Source organism: Portunus trituberculatus, chromosome 46 (genome assembly GCF_017591435.1).
Source record: "Portunus trituberculatus isolate SZX2019 chromosome 46, ASM1759143v1, whole genome shotgun sequence".
NCBI classification, from domain to species: domain Eukaryota; kingdom Metazoa; phylum Arthropoda; class Malacostraca; order Decapoda; family Portunidae; genus Portunus; species Portunus trituberculatus.
The window spans coordinates 10,486,558-10,504,649 of record NC_059300.1 but is presented as its reverse complement, the minus strand read 5'-3'; the positions used below and the strand labels follow the sequence as shown (position 1 = coordinate 10,504,649).

The 18,092-nt window shown below is 39.6% G+C and overlaps 1 protein-coding gene across 1 annotated transcript in view; it reads left to right on the top strand.

Moving 5' to 3' along the window:
* LOC123520273 (G-protein coupled receptor dmsr-1-like) overlaps nt 1-18,092 on the top strand; it is an 84,917-nt gene that overhangs the window by 46,011 nt on the left and 20,814 nt on the right. Inside the window, exons 3-4 of the mRNA XM_045282416.1 lie at nt 8,079-8,275; nt 11,385-11,565. Of these exons, the coding sequence (XP_045138351.1) occupies nt 8,079-8,275; nt 11,385-11,565 (378 nt within the window). The remainder of the gene's footprint in view (nt 1-8,078; nt 8,276-11,384; nt 11,566-18,092) is intronic.

Sequence of the window (18,092 nt, the reverse complement as noted above, 5' to 3'; positions counted from 1 at the left end):
CTCTCTCACTCTTTGGTGGGGGCTGAGGAAGGACAACCAAGCCTTTCATTACACACACACACACACACACACACACACACACACACACACACACACACACACACACACAGGCGCGCGCACTTTTAATGAAAGGCCCTGACCTTCATTCATTAGACTAGAGCCAAAGTTAAACCCCAGACAGAGAGAGAGAGAGAGAGAGAGAGAGAGAGAGAGAGAGAGAGAGAGAGAGAGATAACCGGCAGTGAAGGAAAAAGTTAAAAAAATAAACTCAACGAGAAAAACAGCAAAATCTACACTAATTTAATAATGAATTTAGTGGAGGAGAGTTTAGACTTCACGGAAAACGAAAAATCAGCCACAAAATAGCAAGCTGGAGAGAGAGAGAGAGAGAGAGAGAGAGAGAGAGAGAGAGAGGCGGAGGAGAATCTGTAAAAATTGAAAATTACATGGTATTTTGAAACTAAGCAAGATGGAGAACAGGAGGAGGAGGAGGAGGAGGAGGAGGAGGAGGAGGAGGAGGAGGAGGAGGAGGAGGAGGAGGAGGAGGAGGAGGAGGAGGAGGAGGAGGAAAAGAAGAGAACGAGTAGGAGGAAAACGAAGAAGAGGAGGAGGGGAAGGAGGAAGAGGAGGAGGAGGAGGAAAAAGAAGAGGAGGAGGAGGAGGAGGAAAAAGAAGAGGAGCAGAAGGACGAGGGTATTTTCAGCAAGGCATAGTGGATATTGGTTTCGGAGGAAGAAAAGAAGGATTTAAGGGGAGAGAGGGGGAGGAGAGGGATGGGAGAGGTAGGGAGGATGGGTGTGGGATGAGGAATCAAGGAAAGGAAATGCAGGGAAGTTGTCTGGACAGGGACGGGAATGAAGAGGAATTTTTAGCGAGAGCGAGAGAGAGAGAGAGAGAGAGAGAGAGAGAGAGAGAGAGAGAGAGAGAGAGAGAGAGAGAGAGAGAGAGAGTAATAATAATAATAATAATAATAATAATAATAATAATAATAATAATAATAATAATAATAATAATAATAATAATAATAATAATAATAATAATAATAATAATAATAATAATAATAATAATAATAATAATAATAATAATAATAATAATAATAATAATAATAATAATAATAATAATAATAATAATAATAATAATAATAATAATAATAATAATAATAATAATAATAATAATAATAATAATAATAATAATAATAATAATAATAATAACAATAATAATAATAATAATAATAATAACAATAACATAAAGAGGAAGAAAAACAAGAACTAGAACAACAAGAACAAGAAGAAGAAGAAGAAGAAAAGAAAAAAAAAACGATTTATTTTGACATAGGTGGCTCAAGACCTTCAAACATACATCTCACAAGACGGAAGAAATATACTAACAATACATACTAGAAATTACACTTAAAATCAACCTTCTATACAGTGTTCACAAGTTAAGCCTTTTCACTAGTGTAGGCATTGCACTTTTGTTTTCATATCTGCCTGACCGTGCACGTGTGGGGAGCAGCTTGTTGTGGTGTCGGGCTCTGTTAAGGGGAAGGAGAGCTGCCTGTGGGGGAAGGAGGAGGTTTCTGTGGTGTAGGTGGTGGAGGAGCTTCGTGGCGATCTGCTTGAGTGTGTGTCTGTGTGTTAGCGAGTGTGTGTGTGTGTGTGTGTGTGTGTGTGTGTGTGTGTGTGTGTGTGTGTGTGTGTGTGTGTGTGTGTGAGTGAATATTGAGGAATTTAGAAGGATATGAGGAAAGGGTGTGGGAGAAAAAAATATAGAAAAGTTGAAGCTGAGAAAGTTTGGGATAAAAGGAAGAGAGAGAGAGAGAGAGAGAGAGAGAGAGAGAGAGAGAGAGAGAGATCAGAGGAGATTTGAGGAAGGAAAGGAGAAAAACAGATGGAGACAGCGATATCTTCACCACCACCACCACCACCACTACCACCACCACTATTTCCTTGTCCTATCCTCCTCTTCCTCCTCTTCCTCTTATTCTGTTAATGAGGACTGTGATGACGCTTCCTCCGTGAAATTACTCTCTCTCTCTCTCTCTCTCTCTCTCTCTCTCTCTCTCTCTACTCCTCAAGCAGAAAAATTGTTCCTTCCAACAGTGTTAAAAGCTTCCGTTACAAATTTCTACATCATGACATTCTCCTCTCTCTCTCTCTCTCTCTCTCTCTCTCTCTCTCTCTCTCTCTCTCTCTCTCTCTCTCTCTCTCTCTCTCTCTCTCTCTCTCTCTCTCTCTCTCTCTCTCTCTCTCTCTCTCTCTCTCTCTCTCTCTCTCTCTCTCTCTCTCTCTCTCTCTCTCTCTCTCTCTCTCTCTCTCGTTGCCTTACTTCCGCAGGTAAAGTTCCATCAGCCACAGTGTTTTGGTTTATTTAGACTAAGGCATCCAACTCCCCCTCTCCTTTCCTCTTCCTCTTTCATTCGTCTCTCTCTCTCTCTCTTCCTTTTTTTTCCATCCTTCTTTCCTTTCTCCCCGACGTCCTCTTCCTCTTCCGGCAATGAATAAGTTCTTGTCAGTATTTAGAGTTCTCGTCTTCTATAGCTCTCTTCTGCCTCTTTTCTCTCCTTCTGTTATTCATCTCTCCTCTTTCTCTCTCTCATCCCTTTCTTCTCTCTCGTTTCCTTTCTTTCTGTTCCGTTTTTTTCCACTTACAAGCATAAGAAACTTTGCTCTAGCTCTTCTCGTTCGCTTTCTCCATCTCTTTTCCTTTAATCTTTTTTTTCTTTGCTCTCTTCTTCGTCCTCCCCTCTGTCCATTCTTTTTTCTCTTCCTTCCCTCCGCCTCCTCCTTTCCTTCTTTCTCTTCTCCTCTCGCTCTCTCCTTTAGTGCCTTCGTCAAGACGTTCTCCTGCGTCTCTCTCTCCAGTGCGTCTCCAGTTTATTTTGCGTCAATTCTTCTCTTTCCTCTTTAAGTCTTTCATGAATATTAAAACACCATGAATCTTGCCTAGTGCTTTACTCTCTCTCTCTCTCTCTCTCTCTCTCTCTCTCTCTCTCTCTCTCTCTCTCTCTCTCTCTCTCTCTCTCTCTCTCTCTCTCTCTCTCTCTCTCTAACAATACACACAAAGACTCCGGTGAGACTTTTCATAAGCCATTTATATGATAAGCATAAGAGAGAAGTCCCTCTGCGTCGCCGCCTTCAGGCAACACACGCACCTCTTTCTGCTTGCCCTTTGAGAGCTTAAAGTCTTCTTTACACAGTCGCCGCGCCTCAGGTCAATTAATCACTTTCGTCTTCATTGCAACCCTCTCGCCGGCAAAGACTTAGTGATTCATGAAGTGAAAAGGAGTAAATATTAATACCAGTTCGTAATATAGCGTCAGCTGTGAACTTAATGCAATGCAGCTGATTTTAGAATTACGTGTTGTTAATTAAATGTTGGTTAAATCTCTTCTTGGAATTGAGAGGGAAGCTACCTTGGACTTTTGGATGCAGGTAGTAACATCTGCCACACACCTTATCGTAATGACACGCACCGTACACGTCACCGGTAAGCTGTCCCCAGCAGATTTTCAATGACATATCTTTACGAGTGCACCATACACGAACCTCGCTCATTAAGGAGTCAGCGTGTCGCGTCCCCTCCAGCAAAGTGTCCACAAGAGCGTAATTTTCATAGCTAAATTTTTATCAAACTTTTATAAGTATGCGGTAAAGTTATTAAAGTGACTTTAACAAGGTTTACTACAAAAACAGTATACAGAATACTAAAGAAGAGACAGAAAATGAGAAGACGTGCTCCTCAGTATATTATGAGGTAGTATAACATAACACGATATTACATAAACAGTACAGCCTAACATAATATAATGTAATATTTTTTCTTTATTGTCGACGCTTTTTTTAACATCACAATTCAAGCCTTATTTAAAACTTCATAATCTTGGTCTCGGTGCTGAAAGATTACATTACAATACATCACATTATACTCCATTACATTGTTTCTCTTGCAACAACAACAACAGTAACAACAACAACAAAAACAAGAATAACAACAGGAACAACAACAACAACAATAACAACAATAACAACAACAAAGGATTACAAATGAAAGCAGACAACATTAGGTTTGAGCAACAATACCATAACGATACGACACTGACTTGACACGCAAGGCTGTGGATGGAGGGCGTGGCGAGGCGTCCCTGACACTCTCCCGTCACCACCATTACCATAAACACACTGCTATCACTCGTATCTACTAATTAATCTATCTATTCATCTGTGTATGTCTGTCTCTTTACCTACCTATCTATCTATCTATCTATCTATCTGTCTATCTACCTATCCACTATTCTATCTATCTATCTATCTATCAACTATTCTATTTATCTACCTACCTATTTACCTATCTATCAATCTATTTATCTATCTATTTATCTCTCCAATCTATCTACTATTCTATCTATCTACCTACCTATTTACCTATTTATCAATCTATCTATCTATCTATTTATCTCTCCAATCTATCTACTATTCTATTTATCTATCTATCTATCTATCTATCTATCTATTCTTATATGTATGTATGCATTGAATAAAAGATTTAGTGACTATGGATTCATTGGAGCATAAAAGTGGAATTCCATAGCAGGTATTTGCAAACGACAAGCGAGAGAGAGAGAGAGAGAGAGAGAGAGAGAGAGAGAGAGAGAGAGAGAGAGAGAGAGAGAGAGAGAGAGAGAGAGAGATTGCACGTGACAGGCAGTAAAACAGAAAACACACACACACACACACACACACACACACACACACACACACACACACACACACACAGAGAAAAAGAAGAAAAATACAAAGTAAAAAAAAATACAAAAAACAAAAAGATGCAAATTTACACCAGAGAGAGAGAGAGAAGAAAAAAAAACAGAAAAGAAAAAGAAAATCAAAGTAACGAGAAAAAATTGAGAAAAAAATAATAAAACACACGATCTAGAAAAAAAAAAGGAAGAAAAAGGAACACATTATCAAACACATATATATATATATATATATATATACCATAATATATATATATATATATATAAAAAAAACACTTCTCTCTATCAATCACATTTCAAACTTAATCCCACCAAAGACATCGAGAATAAGAACTGGAATTTTACACACAACTAAGCTCCTCTTCTCGGAATGGCGCTCTCTGGCAACAGAAAGGGAAGACAAGCTAAGGAAAAGGAGAGTAAAAGAAGAGGAAGAGGGAGAGGAGTGTTCGTGCCTTGAAGTAAACCATAACAAGATTGAAAAAGCCAAAAGGAAAAGCAGGTCGGTTCCTTATCACCTTACAGAGTGTTAGTGAACCAGGTAGTGAAAGCAAGAGAGGTCAGGTAAGGATTTCATGAAGAAGGAGGAGGAAGAGGGAGAAAGAGGAGGAGAAGTAAGAAGAGGAGGAAAAGGAGGAACAGCATTATCTTGAAGAGGAGGAATGGACGGAGGAAGAGGAGGAGGAAAAAGAGGAATGGACCATGAAGGAGAAGGAGGAAGAGGAGGAGGAAGAGGAGGAGGAAGAGGAGGAGGAAAAAGAGCAACAGCATTATTTTAAAGAAGAGGAATGGACGGAGGAAGAAGAGGAAGAGTAAGAGGAGGAGGAAAAAGAGTAACACCATTATCTTAAAGAGGAGAAATGGACGAAGTAGGAAGAAGAAGAGGAGGAGGAGGAGGAGGAGGAGGAGGAATATAAAAACGCCAGAAATGAGAAGAGGATAATACAGGAGAGACAGGTAAGATGAGGAGAGGAGATGAGAAACACGAGAGAAGAAAATGAGGAATGGAGAGCCGACAAAAGAAGAAGATGGACGTGAATAGAAAAAAGACAAAAAAAAAATGCATTGGAAGAAAAATAGAAAAGAAAACGAAAAAAAAGCTGACAAACTAAATAGAAAGTAGTGAGGGTGAGGCGTAGGGGTGCCTTTATATCATAGGCATCTGTCTCGTGTATTGGTAAAGCACTTCACCAAAAATGTCACGACCACAACTCGTAAAAAAGCTCATTTGTTGTTGCTGCTGTTGTCTCAGTCCTCGTCGTTGTCGTGGTTATCCTCCTCCTCCTCCTCCTTTTCTTCCTCTTCCTCCTCCTTCTCCTTCTTCTCCTTCTCCTCCTCTTCTTCCTCTTTCTCCTATTCTTTCTCCTTCATTATGTTTCCTGTTCTTCCTATTCTTGTTTCTTCTATTCCTGTTCCTCCTCCTTCTCCTCCTTCTCCTTCTCTTCTTCTCCTTCTCCTTCTCCTTCTCCTTCTCATGCTTCTCCTCCTTCTCCTCTTCCTTCTTCATATGTTTCTCTAATTCCTGTTTTTCGTATTCTTGTTGTTTCTATCCCTGTTCCTCCTCCTCACCCTCCTCCTCCTCCTTCTCTTTCTCCTCCTTCTCCTTCTCCTTCTTTTCCTCTTCCTCCTATTCTTCCTCCTTTATTAGGTTTATCTTGTTCCTGTTCTTCCTATTCCTGTTCCTTCTATTCCTGCTCCTTCTATTCCTGTTCCTCCTCCTCCTCCTCCTCCTCCTCCTCCTCCTCCTCCTCCTCCTCCTCCTCCTCCTCCTCCTCCTCCTCCTTCACAACAAACTACCAATAAATTATGATGAATATTTATATTACTAAGATTATTTCACATTAACGTTCCTTTGAAGTGCATGCAATCTCTCTCTCTCTCTCTCTCTCTCTCTCTCTCTCTCTCTCTCTCTCTCTCTCTCTCTCTCTCTCTCTCTCTCTCTCTCTCTCTCTCTCTCTCTAACAAGCGAAATTTTAAGAAACGTGATTTCTTTTCCCTTTGTTTATTTGCTTTATTTATTTATTTGTTTTGTTTTGTCTCAGCTGGTCCCACCTTGATTGGTGTGTGTCTGTTTTTCTTTCGATTCACCGATTCAACTCTCTCTCTCTCTCTCTCTCTCTCTCTCTCTCTCTCTCTCTCTCTCTCTCTCTCTCTCTCTCTCTCTCTCTCTCTCTCTCTCTCTCTCTCTCTCTCTCTCTCTCTCTCTCTCTCTCACACACACACACACACACACACACACACACACACACACACACACACACACACACACACACACACATCAAAGTGTATTCATAATATATCAAGAAATGTTTGCTTTTTTCGGAAAGGCATATAGAAAACGAGAAAATAAATGTTTATTTTCTTTAAAGAACGGTAATGCATTAATGGCTGTGGAGAGAGAGAGAGAGAGAGAGAGAGAGAGAGAGAGAGAGAGAGAGAGAGAGAGAGCGCAATTAAAAGTAATTAAAAGTAACTTCCAGACAGTAATGAGGCTATTGCAAAGAAATTGGCAACTCTCTCTCTCTCTCTCTCTCTCTCTCTCTCTCTCTCTCTCTCTCTCTCTCTCTCTCTCTCTCTCTCTCTCTCTCTCTCTCTCTCTCTCTCTCTCTCTCTCTCATTTATTTATCTATATATTTAACCATCTCTCCAACAATCTATCTTTCTATCAATCTACTTATCTATTCATCTATTTATCATGCTCTCATCATTGCATCTATTTATCATGCCCTCTTACTCTCATTCATTTATCCACCTATCTATTCATCCATCCATCTATCTAACCACCCATCTATACATCTATCTTTCAATATTTCTTTCTATCCGTCTATCTACATCAACGAATCCATCAACACACCTACGTATCTTTCTTCCTCACAAATTATACAGCCATCAATACATCATACATACACAAAACATACAATACAATACAATACGATACACAAATCATCCAATCCAGTTCTCTCAATCATTCATATCTTTCCCTGGTAAACTCTGGAATTCCCTGCCTGCTTCTGTATTTCCAATTTCCTATGCCTTGGCTTCATTTACGAGAGAGAGAGAGAGAAGTTTCGAGACATTTATTCCTTCATTTTGGGTAACTCTTTCGGACCTGCAAGGGAACTGGCAACAAAGTGTGTCTTTTTTATCTTTTTATGTTGCCCTTGGCCAGTTTTCTCTTCTTATGTAAAAGAAATCTTAGTCATATCTTACTTGTCACTCATTTCACTCGTCTCACTCGTCTCTCTCTCTCTCTCTCTCTCTCTCTCTCTCTCTCTCTCTCTCTCTCTCTATCAATCGTCTCTCTCTCTCCCTCCATCAGGTGACGCACACAGTGGCCATCTGCCTCACCATCACGCTGGCCGTCTGGCGCTACATAGCCATCTGCAAGCCCCACCTCAACCTGGTCCTGTGTACGCTACCCAGGGCAAGACTCGCGGTGTTCATTGCCTACGTTATCTCGCCTATCCTCTCCGTGCCCAACTACCTTGTCTACTCCATTCATCAGTATTCAGACGAGTGAGTATATCGGTGTGTGTGTGTGTGTGTGTGTGTGTGTGTGTGTGTGTGTGTGTGTGTGTGTGTGTGTGTGTGTGTGTGTGTGTGTGTGTGTGTGTGTGTGTGTGTGTGTGTGTGTGTGTGTGTGTGTTTTCTATTGTGTTACTTGTCCTTCCTAGTCTTTCTTCACCTCCTCTAACGTAATCGCTTCTATGTTGTATGTCGTATGTTATTTTTTTTTTATCTACTTATATTTCTCGTAGATTTTTTTTTTCTTTCTATTCTAATCTTTTTTTCTGTCCTCTAAGTTTCTCAAGTTTTCCCTCATCTCCTCTGACTTAATCGAAATATTCATTCCCTTCAGTCTTGTATTGCGGTGTCTTTCTTTTCATTTTGTATTTTATCTGTATTTTTTGTCTCTATGTAGCTTTTTTCTTTGTTTCTTTCTATTCCAATTTTTTTCCTTCCCTTTTTGTCTTTCCTTATCTCTAACTTTATCGAAATATTCCTTTCAATATTGTATGCTGATGTTTTTCTTCTTATCTATTTATATTGTTTGTCTTTCTGTGTTAGTTTTTTTTTCTTTCTTTCTATTCTAGTCTTTGTTTTAATTCTCTCAATTTTCTGGTCTTTCTTTTTCTCTTCTAACTTAATCGAAATATTCCCTTCAGTCTTGTAGGTTGGTGTTATTTTTCATTTTCTTATTCTATCTCTGAACGTTTTGTCTCTGTGAAGTTTTTTTTTATTCTTTTCGTTCCATTCCATTTTGTTTCTTTCTCTTCTTGTCTTTCCTCACCTCTTAATCGAAAAATTCCCTTCAATTTTGTATGCCAATATTATTTTACCTATTTATATTTTTTGTCTTTGTAAAGTTTTTTTTTTTTCCTGTTTCCTTCTATTCTAGTCTTCGTTTTTATTCTCTAAATGTTCAAGTCTTTCTTCATTGAAATATTCCCTTTAATCTTGTATGTTGATGTGTTTCCTTTTATTTTCTCTATCTACTTATTTGCTTGTCTATATAATTTTCTCTTTTTCTCTCTATTCTAATCTTCTTTTCTTGCTTCTAACTTTCTCTCCTCAAATCTTTCTTAACTTCCTATAACCTAAACTTTCCTTCCAAATTCTAATCTAATACCGTCTTTCTTAACCTCCTTTCTTTACATCTCTTATATCTTCTAACCTAACCAAACCTTTCCTTCCCATCTCCAACCCGTTATAACCTTTTCTTTCCTCTTCTAATCTAACCTAACTTCTCCTTCCATCTCCTAGCCTAACCTAATCTTTCCTCCTTTCCTACCTTCCTTTAATTAAACTGAAATTTCTTCCTTTCTTAGCATCCCTTAACCTAACCAAACCTTTCCTTCCACTTTCTAACCCGATATAATCTTTTCTTTTCCCTCCTAATCTAACCTAACTTCTCCTTCCATCTCCTAGCCTAACCTAATCTTTCCTCCTTTCCTACCTTCCTTTAATTAAACTGAAATTTCTTCCTTTCTTAACATCCCTTAACCTAACCAAACCTTTCCTTCCCATCTCTAACCCGTTATAACCTTTTCTTTCCTCTTCTAATCTAACCTAACTTCTCCTTCCATCTCCTAACCTAACTTAATATTTCCTCCTATGCTCTAGTTAAAATTGCTTTCTATCGTATAATGTAACCATTCCTACCTTCCTTCCTTTAATTAAACTAAGACTTCTATTCTCTATCCTAACGTAACCTTTCCTCCCCTCCTCTTAGCAACCATAATCCTGCAACCATAATCCTGCAATCCTTCTTCCCCCACTTCCTCAAATCCCTTCTGATCTTCTCTCCTTATTTAATCTCTCACTTTTTCACACTCCTCCACACTTTTTCTTTCTTCTTCTCTTTGTTTTCTTTCCCTTCAATCAGTTTTACCTGGAACTCCTCCCCTCACCTGCGCTTTCCCCTCCCTCTGCCTCCTTTCTCTCTTTCCCTTCACCTTCTCGTAAATTTCAGTGACACTTTCCACACCTCTCTTTGTCCCCCGCACCCTTTTTTTTTTTTTTCCTTTCTAGTTGCTGTTTCTTATTTTCTCGTTTCTCTCTCCCATTCTTTGTTCCAGCATGCTCTTTCTTACCTTCCTCTATGTACTTGTCTGGTACCCTTCATATCTTTCTCTGTCTTTCTCTCTCTCTCTCTCTCTCTCTCTCTCTCTCTCTCTCTCTCTCTCTCTCTCTCTCTCTCTCTCTCTCTCTCTCTCTCTCTCTCTCTCTCTCTCTCTCTCTCTCTCTCTCTCTTCAAATGGCTATCCCTTTTCAATACACCCCTTGTTCATTTCCTATTCCTCATTCCTCTCCTTCCTGCAAATAGATAGGTCTTTTTGATGCCTCACTTGTTCCTTTGCTATAACTCTCTCTCTCTCTCTCTCTCTCTCTCTCTCTCTCTCTCTCTCTCTCTCTCTCTCTCTCTCTCTCTCTCTCTCTCTCTCTCTCTCTCTCTCTCTCTCTCTCTCTCTCTCTCTCTCTCTCTCTCTCTCTCTCTCTCTCTCTCTCTCTCTATCTTTGCAAATTATTCCTCCATTCAATATTTCACTTACTTATTCTCTCTTTATATATATCTTTTTCTCTCAGGTGTGTTGTAAACTATCTCACTTTTAAGGTCTCACTCACTCACTCATGTTGTACTAATTTTTTTAAAGTCTCTCACTCACTCACTCACTCGTTGTACTTCTCCCTTTCTCTCAGGCATGCTATAAATCATCTTTTTTTAATGTTTCACTCGGTCACTGTACCTCTCCTTCTCTCCCAAAAATCACCTTTTTTTAATGTTCCACTCACTCCTTGCCCCTTTTGCACTCTCAGTTATGCAAATTGACGTCTTTTTAACCCCTTCAGTACTGGGACACATTTTTCCCCTTGAGATTTGTCTACGATAAGACCATTTTATTGACATTAGCAAGGTTCTATGGAGGTCAAAAGATTAATGGCCACAGTCTTCACTATTTTAATCCCCAACTTGAGTTTATGAAGCTGTAGAAAATCACAAAATAGTCACCAGAATGAATATGGAAAGGCGTCATGGTACTGAAGGGGTTACTATCACTCACACACTCATTCACTCACTGTACCTCTCCCCATTCCTCTCTTTATCCCTCTCTCCACACTGCAGGTACAACAACGCGTCCCTGTACCACGTGGACTTCAGCGAGCGGTCCAAGGCGTACAATAGTCTGCTGCAGAGGATCAACTTCTGGTTCCACAGTGTGCTTATCAAGATCATCCCGTGTCTGCTCCTCACTGTCCTCATCTACCACATCATCCGCGCCATGTACATTGCCAAGCGACGCAAGGTAAGGGCGTGGTGAGGCTTTGTGTGGGTTGGTTTGGTGGTTGTCAGGTGGGAGGGCTAGTGTGAGGGTCGTTAGGTTGGCCAAGCGATGCAAGATAAGGGCGTGGTGAGGGTTTGTGTGGGTTGGTGTGGGGGTTGTTAGATGGGCCAAGTGATGCAAGGTAAGGGAGTCTGGGTGTTGCTGTGGGTTGGTGTTGGGATTGTCAGGTGGGCCAAGTGATGCAAGGTAAGGGAGTTTGGGGTGTTGGTGTGGGTTGGAGTTTGGGGTGTTGGTGTGGGTTGGGGTTGGTGTGGGGGTTGTTAGGTGGGCCAAGTGATGCAAGGTAAGGGCGTGTTGAGGGTTTGTGGTGGGGAGGGGGGGAAGTTGGTATGGGATCTACTTTTGTGTGAGTGATTTTAATATATATATTCATTTTATCATTTCGTTACTATTCATATCTTTGTGTTTTAATTCATTCATTTTAAGAAAGAACTAGAGGGCCAGTCTCGAAAGAAAAGAAAAATATGAGTAAAACTAAGGAAAAGTGTCTTGAAACTTCCCCCTTGAAATTGACGGTGAGTGTGGGATCGGGCAGACGTCCATGCATGTGTTGGAATCTCACCAAGTGCAGTCTTCAAACTTTGTCATTTGTGGAGTGGTTTAAAGTTACCTACATGGCACAATGATACCCATGTTATAGGTGTAATTGACTTACACCAAAGATGCGCTTGGGTGATGATATGGGTACCAGTAGAAATAAAATTGCCTGCGCCGCTAATGGGTGGAAGCTTCAAGTAGACCTAAAGGCGCTATAGGCTATGACATAAAATAAAAAAATAAAAAAAACACAGGTGAACACAATGCCAGATAAGCTATTAAAGACACACACACACACACACACACACATTTACACATGAACCAATACACTATCATCTTCACCTTTCCCATCACTTAATAGGTTAGGTTAGGTTAGGTTAGCTTAGGTTGGCGTCACGTTAGGTCAGGTTACGTTAGGTTTAAATCTCCGTCCACCTCTTATCTGCACAGTCACCAAATACTCGCACATCCTTGCCACTTTGTCCCTCACTCCTCATGTCACCCTCTTCTCTTTCTCAGACTCTATTCACATGTCCTTCCTCATGTCTTCCTTGCCTCTTCCTTTCTCCACTTCCACCTGCACAGCCTGAGGGGAAAAAGAAAGGCAAACAAGGGGAAGAGAGAGAGAGAGAGAGAGAGAGAGAGAGAGAGAGAGAGAGAGAGAGAGAGAGAGAGAGAGAGAGAGACGGGCAGGGAAATGAAAGATGAAAGAGAAGGAAAGAAAGAAAGAGAAAAAAAGAAAAGAAAAAGATAAGGAAGTAAAAAGAAAAAGAAAAAGTTTAAAAAAAGAAAAAGAAAAGAGGAAGAAAAAAATAAAGAAAATAGAAAAAAGATAGATTTATCGGTGTTATCATGCAGAGAAACCAGAATGTACCATGCCCTTATCTTACAGAGCATTCATTATCATGCACTCCTCCCTCACAGCCTCACTCCTCATGTCCTCTTCCCGTCACGCACGCCTCACGTAAAGCCACGGGTAATATGCGTATCTCCTAGAAAATTCAGCAATAAAGTCAGTCACAAATAGAGTTAATGTAGCTTCACGAGCCATTATGCTAATTCTGACCTTGTTTTGTGAGGGAAAACACATTACTGCAAATGATAAGAATGAAGGAATGGTGAGATGGAAATAGTTTTATGTGTAAATAATAGAATGAATGTATTGTAAAAAATAAGAGATAAAATTTTAAAAAGAGATCAATGCAAGATAGAATGAAAAAGAAAATATGGTGAAGAAATGAAAAATAAAGAATGATGAGATGAAAACATTTGAAGGTGTAAATGAGAAAGTAAAAATTGTGAAAAAAAAAATTTAAAAGGAGATCAATGCGCGATAGAATGAAAAGGAAAACATGGTGAAATAATGAAAAAAAATAAAGACAGAATGATGAAATGAAAATATTCTAAGGTGTAACTGGAAGAATGTAAAATGTGCTGTAAAAAGTAACAGATAAAATTCAAAAGGAGATCAATGCGTGAAAAGAATTAAAAGGATGATACTGTGAAATTAAAACAAATGAAAAAAAAAATGGTGAGATGAAAATATTTTAAAGAATGAAAAATGAGTAGTGAAAAATAACATATAAAATTCAAAAGGAGATCAGCGCGTGAAAAAATGAAAAAGAAAACATAGTGAATCTATTAAAAAAAAAAAAAAAAAAGGAAAGAATGGTGAGACGAAAATATTTGAAGGTGTAGCTCAGAGAATGTAAAATGTGTTGTAAAAAGCAACAGATAAAATTTCTAAAAGGAGATCAGCAACACACAAAATCGAAAAGGAAAACATTGTGAAATATATATTTTTCTAAACATTCGAAACATTGGGAATATTTATTTGTGACCGAATATTTAAACAATTGATACAAAAGCCATCACTGTTTCAATATTTGCAAGGTAACCCTATATTTCAACCAAGCTTTTTCGCGCAAATGGGGAAAAAATACGACTATACATAAAGAAAAATATAAATGAAAACACTAAATTATTAAAAGATAAGATTACAGTCCAACAATTTAAGAGAGAGAGAGAGAGAGAGAGAGAGAGAGAGAGAGAGAGAGAGAGAGAGAGAGAGAGAGAGAGAGAGAGAATAAATACATAAATGAAAAATAGAAAATGTGAAAATAACATCGACGAAAATGACAAAAGAAAATGTGAAAACTAGATCAGAAAAAATTAATTCGAGACAAAATTAAAAGACAATATAGAAAAATAAAGAATAAAACATTACTGACGCGGAGAAAACAAACATTTATGAAGAAAAAAATTAATTATCTTACCTGGTGTGGAAGACGACAGGTGATGGTTCCTCCTTCCTCCTTCTTCCTTCCTCCTTCCTCCTTCTCCTCCTCCTCCTCCTCCTCCTCCTCCTCCTCCTCCTCCTCCTCCTCCTCCTCCTCCTCCTCCTCCTCCTCCTCCTCCTCCTCCTCCTCCTCCTACGGACGGTACAGTGGTAATCCGCTCAAGTGAGGAGGAGTACGGTTATCACACCTGCATGAAAGAGAGAGAGAGAGAGAGAGAGAGAGAGAGAGAGAGAGAGAGAGAGAGAGAGAGAGAGAGAGAGAGAATTAGATACTCAAACAAACACACACACTCTCTCTCTCTCTCTCTCTCTCTCTCTCCATATTAAGGAACTATAGAAAAATAAAGTGGATAAATAACGCACGCAGGAAATAATTGTGTGTGTGTGTGTGTGTGTGTGTGTGTGTGTGTGTGTGTGTGTGTGTGTGTGTGTGTGTGTGTGTGTGTGTATTTTGCTTTTACATTCTATTTTCGATTCAAAAAGAAAAAACAGAAAAAGCAAAGCAATTTGTCCTTATTGTACGTTTCGTGTTACCAATTAAAGGTTAAAACACGTAACATCACTCCTCAATAACATAGACAGAGACGCGGAGGAAGTAGGAAAGGTACTGGCGTAATGAGTGCTGGGAATATTCTGGAAAAAAAATCAAAAAGAAAAAACAGCGTGAAAGGAAAGAGTCAGCCAGTCAACCAGTCAGCCAGTCAACCAGTCAACCAGTCAGCCAGTCAACCAGTCAGCTAGTCAACCAGTCAGCCTGTCAGCCAGTCAGCCAGTCAACCAGTCAGCCAGTCAACCAGTCAGCCAGTCAGCCAGTCAGCCAGTCAACCAGTCAGCCAGTCAACCAGTCAGCCAGTCAACCAGTCAGCCAGTCAGCCAGTCAGCCAGTCAACCAGTTAGCCAGTAAGTCAGTCAGTCAATCACCCAGCCAGCAAATTAGCCACCCAGCCAGCCATCCAGCCAACAAGCCAACAAGCCAACAAGCCAACCAGCCAGCCAGCCAGTACGTGTATGAGCAGTCGGTGGATTCACAATTAAAAAGTGCTGGTGATAAATACAAATAAAAGAAAAAGAAGAATTGTTGGAGTGAAGTGATTGGATGGTCAGGTGAAGCTAAAGGAATCCACGTCAGGAGGGGGATATTAAATGAATGTCAGCACAACCTTCAAAATATCAGCTTTAACACGGCTTTTTTTTTTTCCTTTTCCCTTTATTCTATTTGACGAAGAACGCTGAAGGGACTTTTTACCACCGACACCAGAACGCTTCCTCGCTCGCAACGTAAAATAAAACAATAAAAAGACGACAAGAGCACGGCGTCACTTTGGGCACGTTTAATCACACAGCGGCAATATAAAAAGGGGGTTTCGGATTCTACGCCACGCGACGGGAGGTTAAAAGGTCCGTATTCAGAATCGCTTTGCTGTCTCACGGATTAAAATAGTGAAGACTGTGGCCATTAGTCTTCTTCCTAATGTCAATAAAATGGTCTAATCGTACATAAATCTCAAGGTAAAAAATGCGTCTCACTACTGAAGGGGTTAATAATACATAAATCTGCTCCTATAATCGTAAAAACACCTTAAAAAAAACTCGTATAGATTTAAATAAAGCCTTTAAAAATAGTGGAAGTGAAGCGCAGAAGTGTTTGAGAATAAAAGCCAAAATGCCGCCAGGGAAGGAGGAGCATGGCAGGTGTCGCTCATGGCCCCCCTCTAAACATTCCTCCCCGTGACACTTCCCAACTTCCCCACCTGGACACATTCCCCTCCTGTCACTCCAAGGCGTCACCACACACCACTCCTGTTGCCACTTTTCCTTTTTTGTTGGTTTGTTTCTTTAATGCCCAGTTAAAAAAATATATGAGAACGATTTTTTTTTCTTTTCCTTTCTTGACGTTGGAAAGCACTCCTATTATCACTTTCCCTTTTGTTGGTCAGTTTTTTTTTTTTTTATAATGTTCAAAGCTGAAAAAGATTATGAGATGGATTGTTTTGATTGTTTTCCTTTTCTTTACGTTGTGGAGTTACTTAAAAGAGTGAAGAAAAAATATAAATGACTTAAATTTGCGTTAGTGATCTTTTTTTTTCTCTTGTTTTTCTTTCTTTTTTTTATTTTATTTTTATATTTTTTTGTTGTTTTGGCGGGATCTGGAGTGTGGTAAGATCTATGTAACATTTATCTAATTTTTACTTGTTCATTTTATTTATTTATTTACTTATTTATTCATGTACTATTTGTTTTATCTCTTTTTTTCAGTAAGTCGTGTTCAAAGGGCACATACAACTCAATTTTTGTCAGATTAACATTTATTTATCTTTTGCTTATTCATTTCATTTTATTTATTTACTTATTCATTTATTCATCTACTTATCTACCTTATTTTTGCGTAAGTCGTGGTCATAGGGTACATACAATTCAATTTTTGCCAGGTAACATTCCTTAAGATAACTCTAATAAAGAAATAAGCGTCGTCGTTATTCATTTTCTTTTATTTATTTATTTATTCATTTATTCATCTACTTATCTATCTTATTTTGGAGTAAGTCGTGGTCATAGGGCACATACAATTCAATTTTTGCCAGGTAACATTCCTCAAGATAACCAATAAAACAATCATCGTCGTTACCAATGAAATACTTAACCCCTTGAGTACCATGACGCGTTTCCATATTCATTCTACTTACTTTTTGGTGATTTTGTAAAGCTTTAGAAACCTATGTGGGGGATTAAAATAGTGAAGACTGTGGCCATTAATCAACAGTCCTCCATAGACATTTCCTGATATCAATAAAATGGTCTAATCATACACAAATCTCAAGGTAAAAATGTGTTCCAGTATTGAAGGGTTTAAGAAAAGACGTCTGACCATGGTGGTGAAACAGTTAACGCGTACTGTAATGACGTGAACCAGGACACGGAGACGCCATCAATAAAGCAGTGAATGTCGTTAAAAGTTAAAAGGTTAAGAAAAGTTAGTCTGTAGTTAGCGCTAAGAAAAGACAACCACAGCAGAGCAGTACTTAATCAAGGCGTAATGAAGCATGGGACCAAGACACCAACCAGTGCACATGTTCCCTTCCCCAACCCGTCACCACCGCGGCTCCCTACTTGCCTGAATCCAGTCACGTGCACAGGCAGGCTCCGGGGACACGTGCGCCACTAAGCTGTCGTAAAGGGACTCCCGCCGACTCACAGCACCGGAACACACCCTGAAGAGAAGCGTCACTGCGTCTTCCCCTCATTACTACCCTCACACACGCTGCACCGATATAAAGGAACATAAAGTAAGAGCAAGAAGTGGTAGACTCAAGTAGCAGGACACACGAGGAGAGGCGTCACTGCGTCTTTCTTCACCACCACTCCCACTCACTCAGCACCGCTATCAAGGAACACGAAGGAAGGGCAAAGAACAGCAGATTCATTGGCACTTACGAGGTTTTATGACAATGTAAAGAAAGAGAAGAGAGAGAGAGAGAGAGAGAGAGAGAGAGAGAGATATGAAGGACAGTAAAGGTCAAGGTTTCTCCACATCCTCTGTAGCCACATTCACTAACAGCAAGCGTCACACCACCACCACCACCACCACCAGCATCACACCAACGTCATAACTCACCCAAGACTTCCATTGCACCACCGTCACGCTCTTACCATT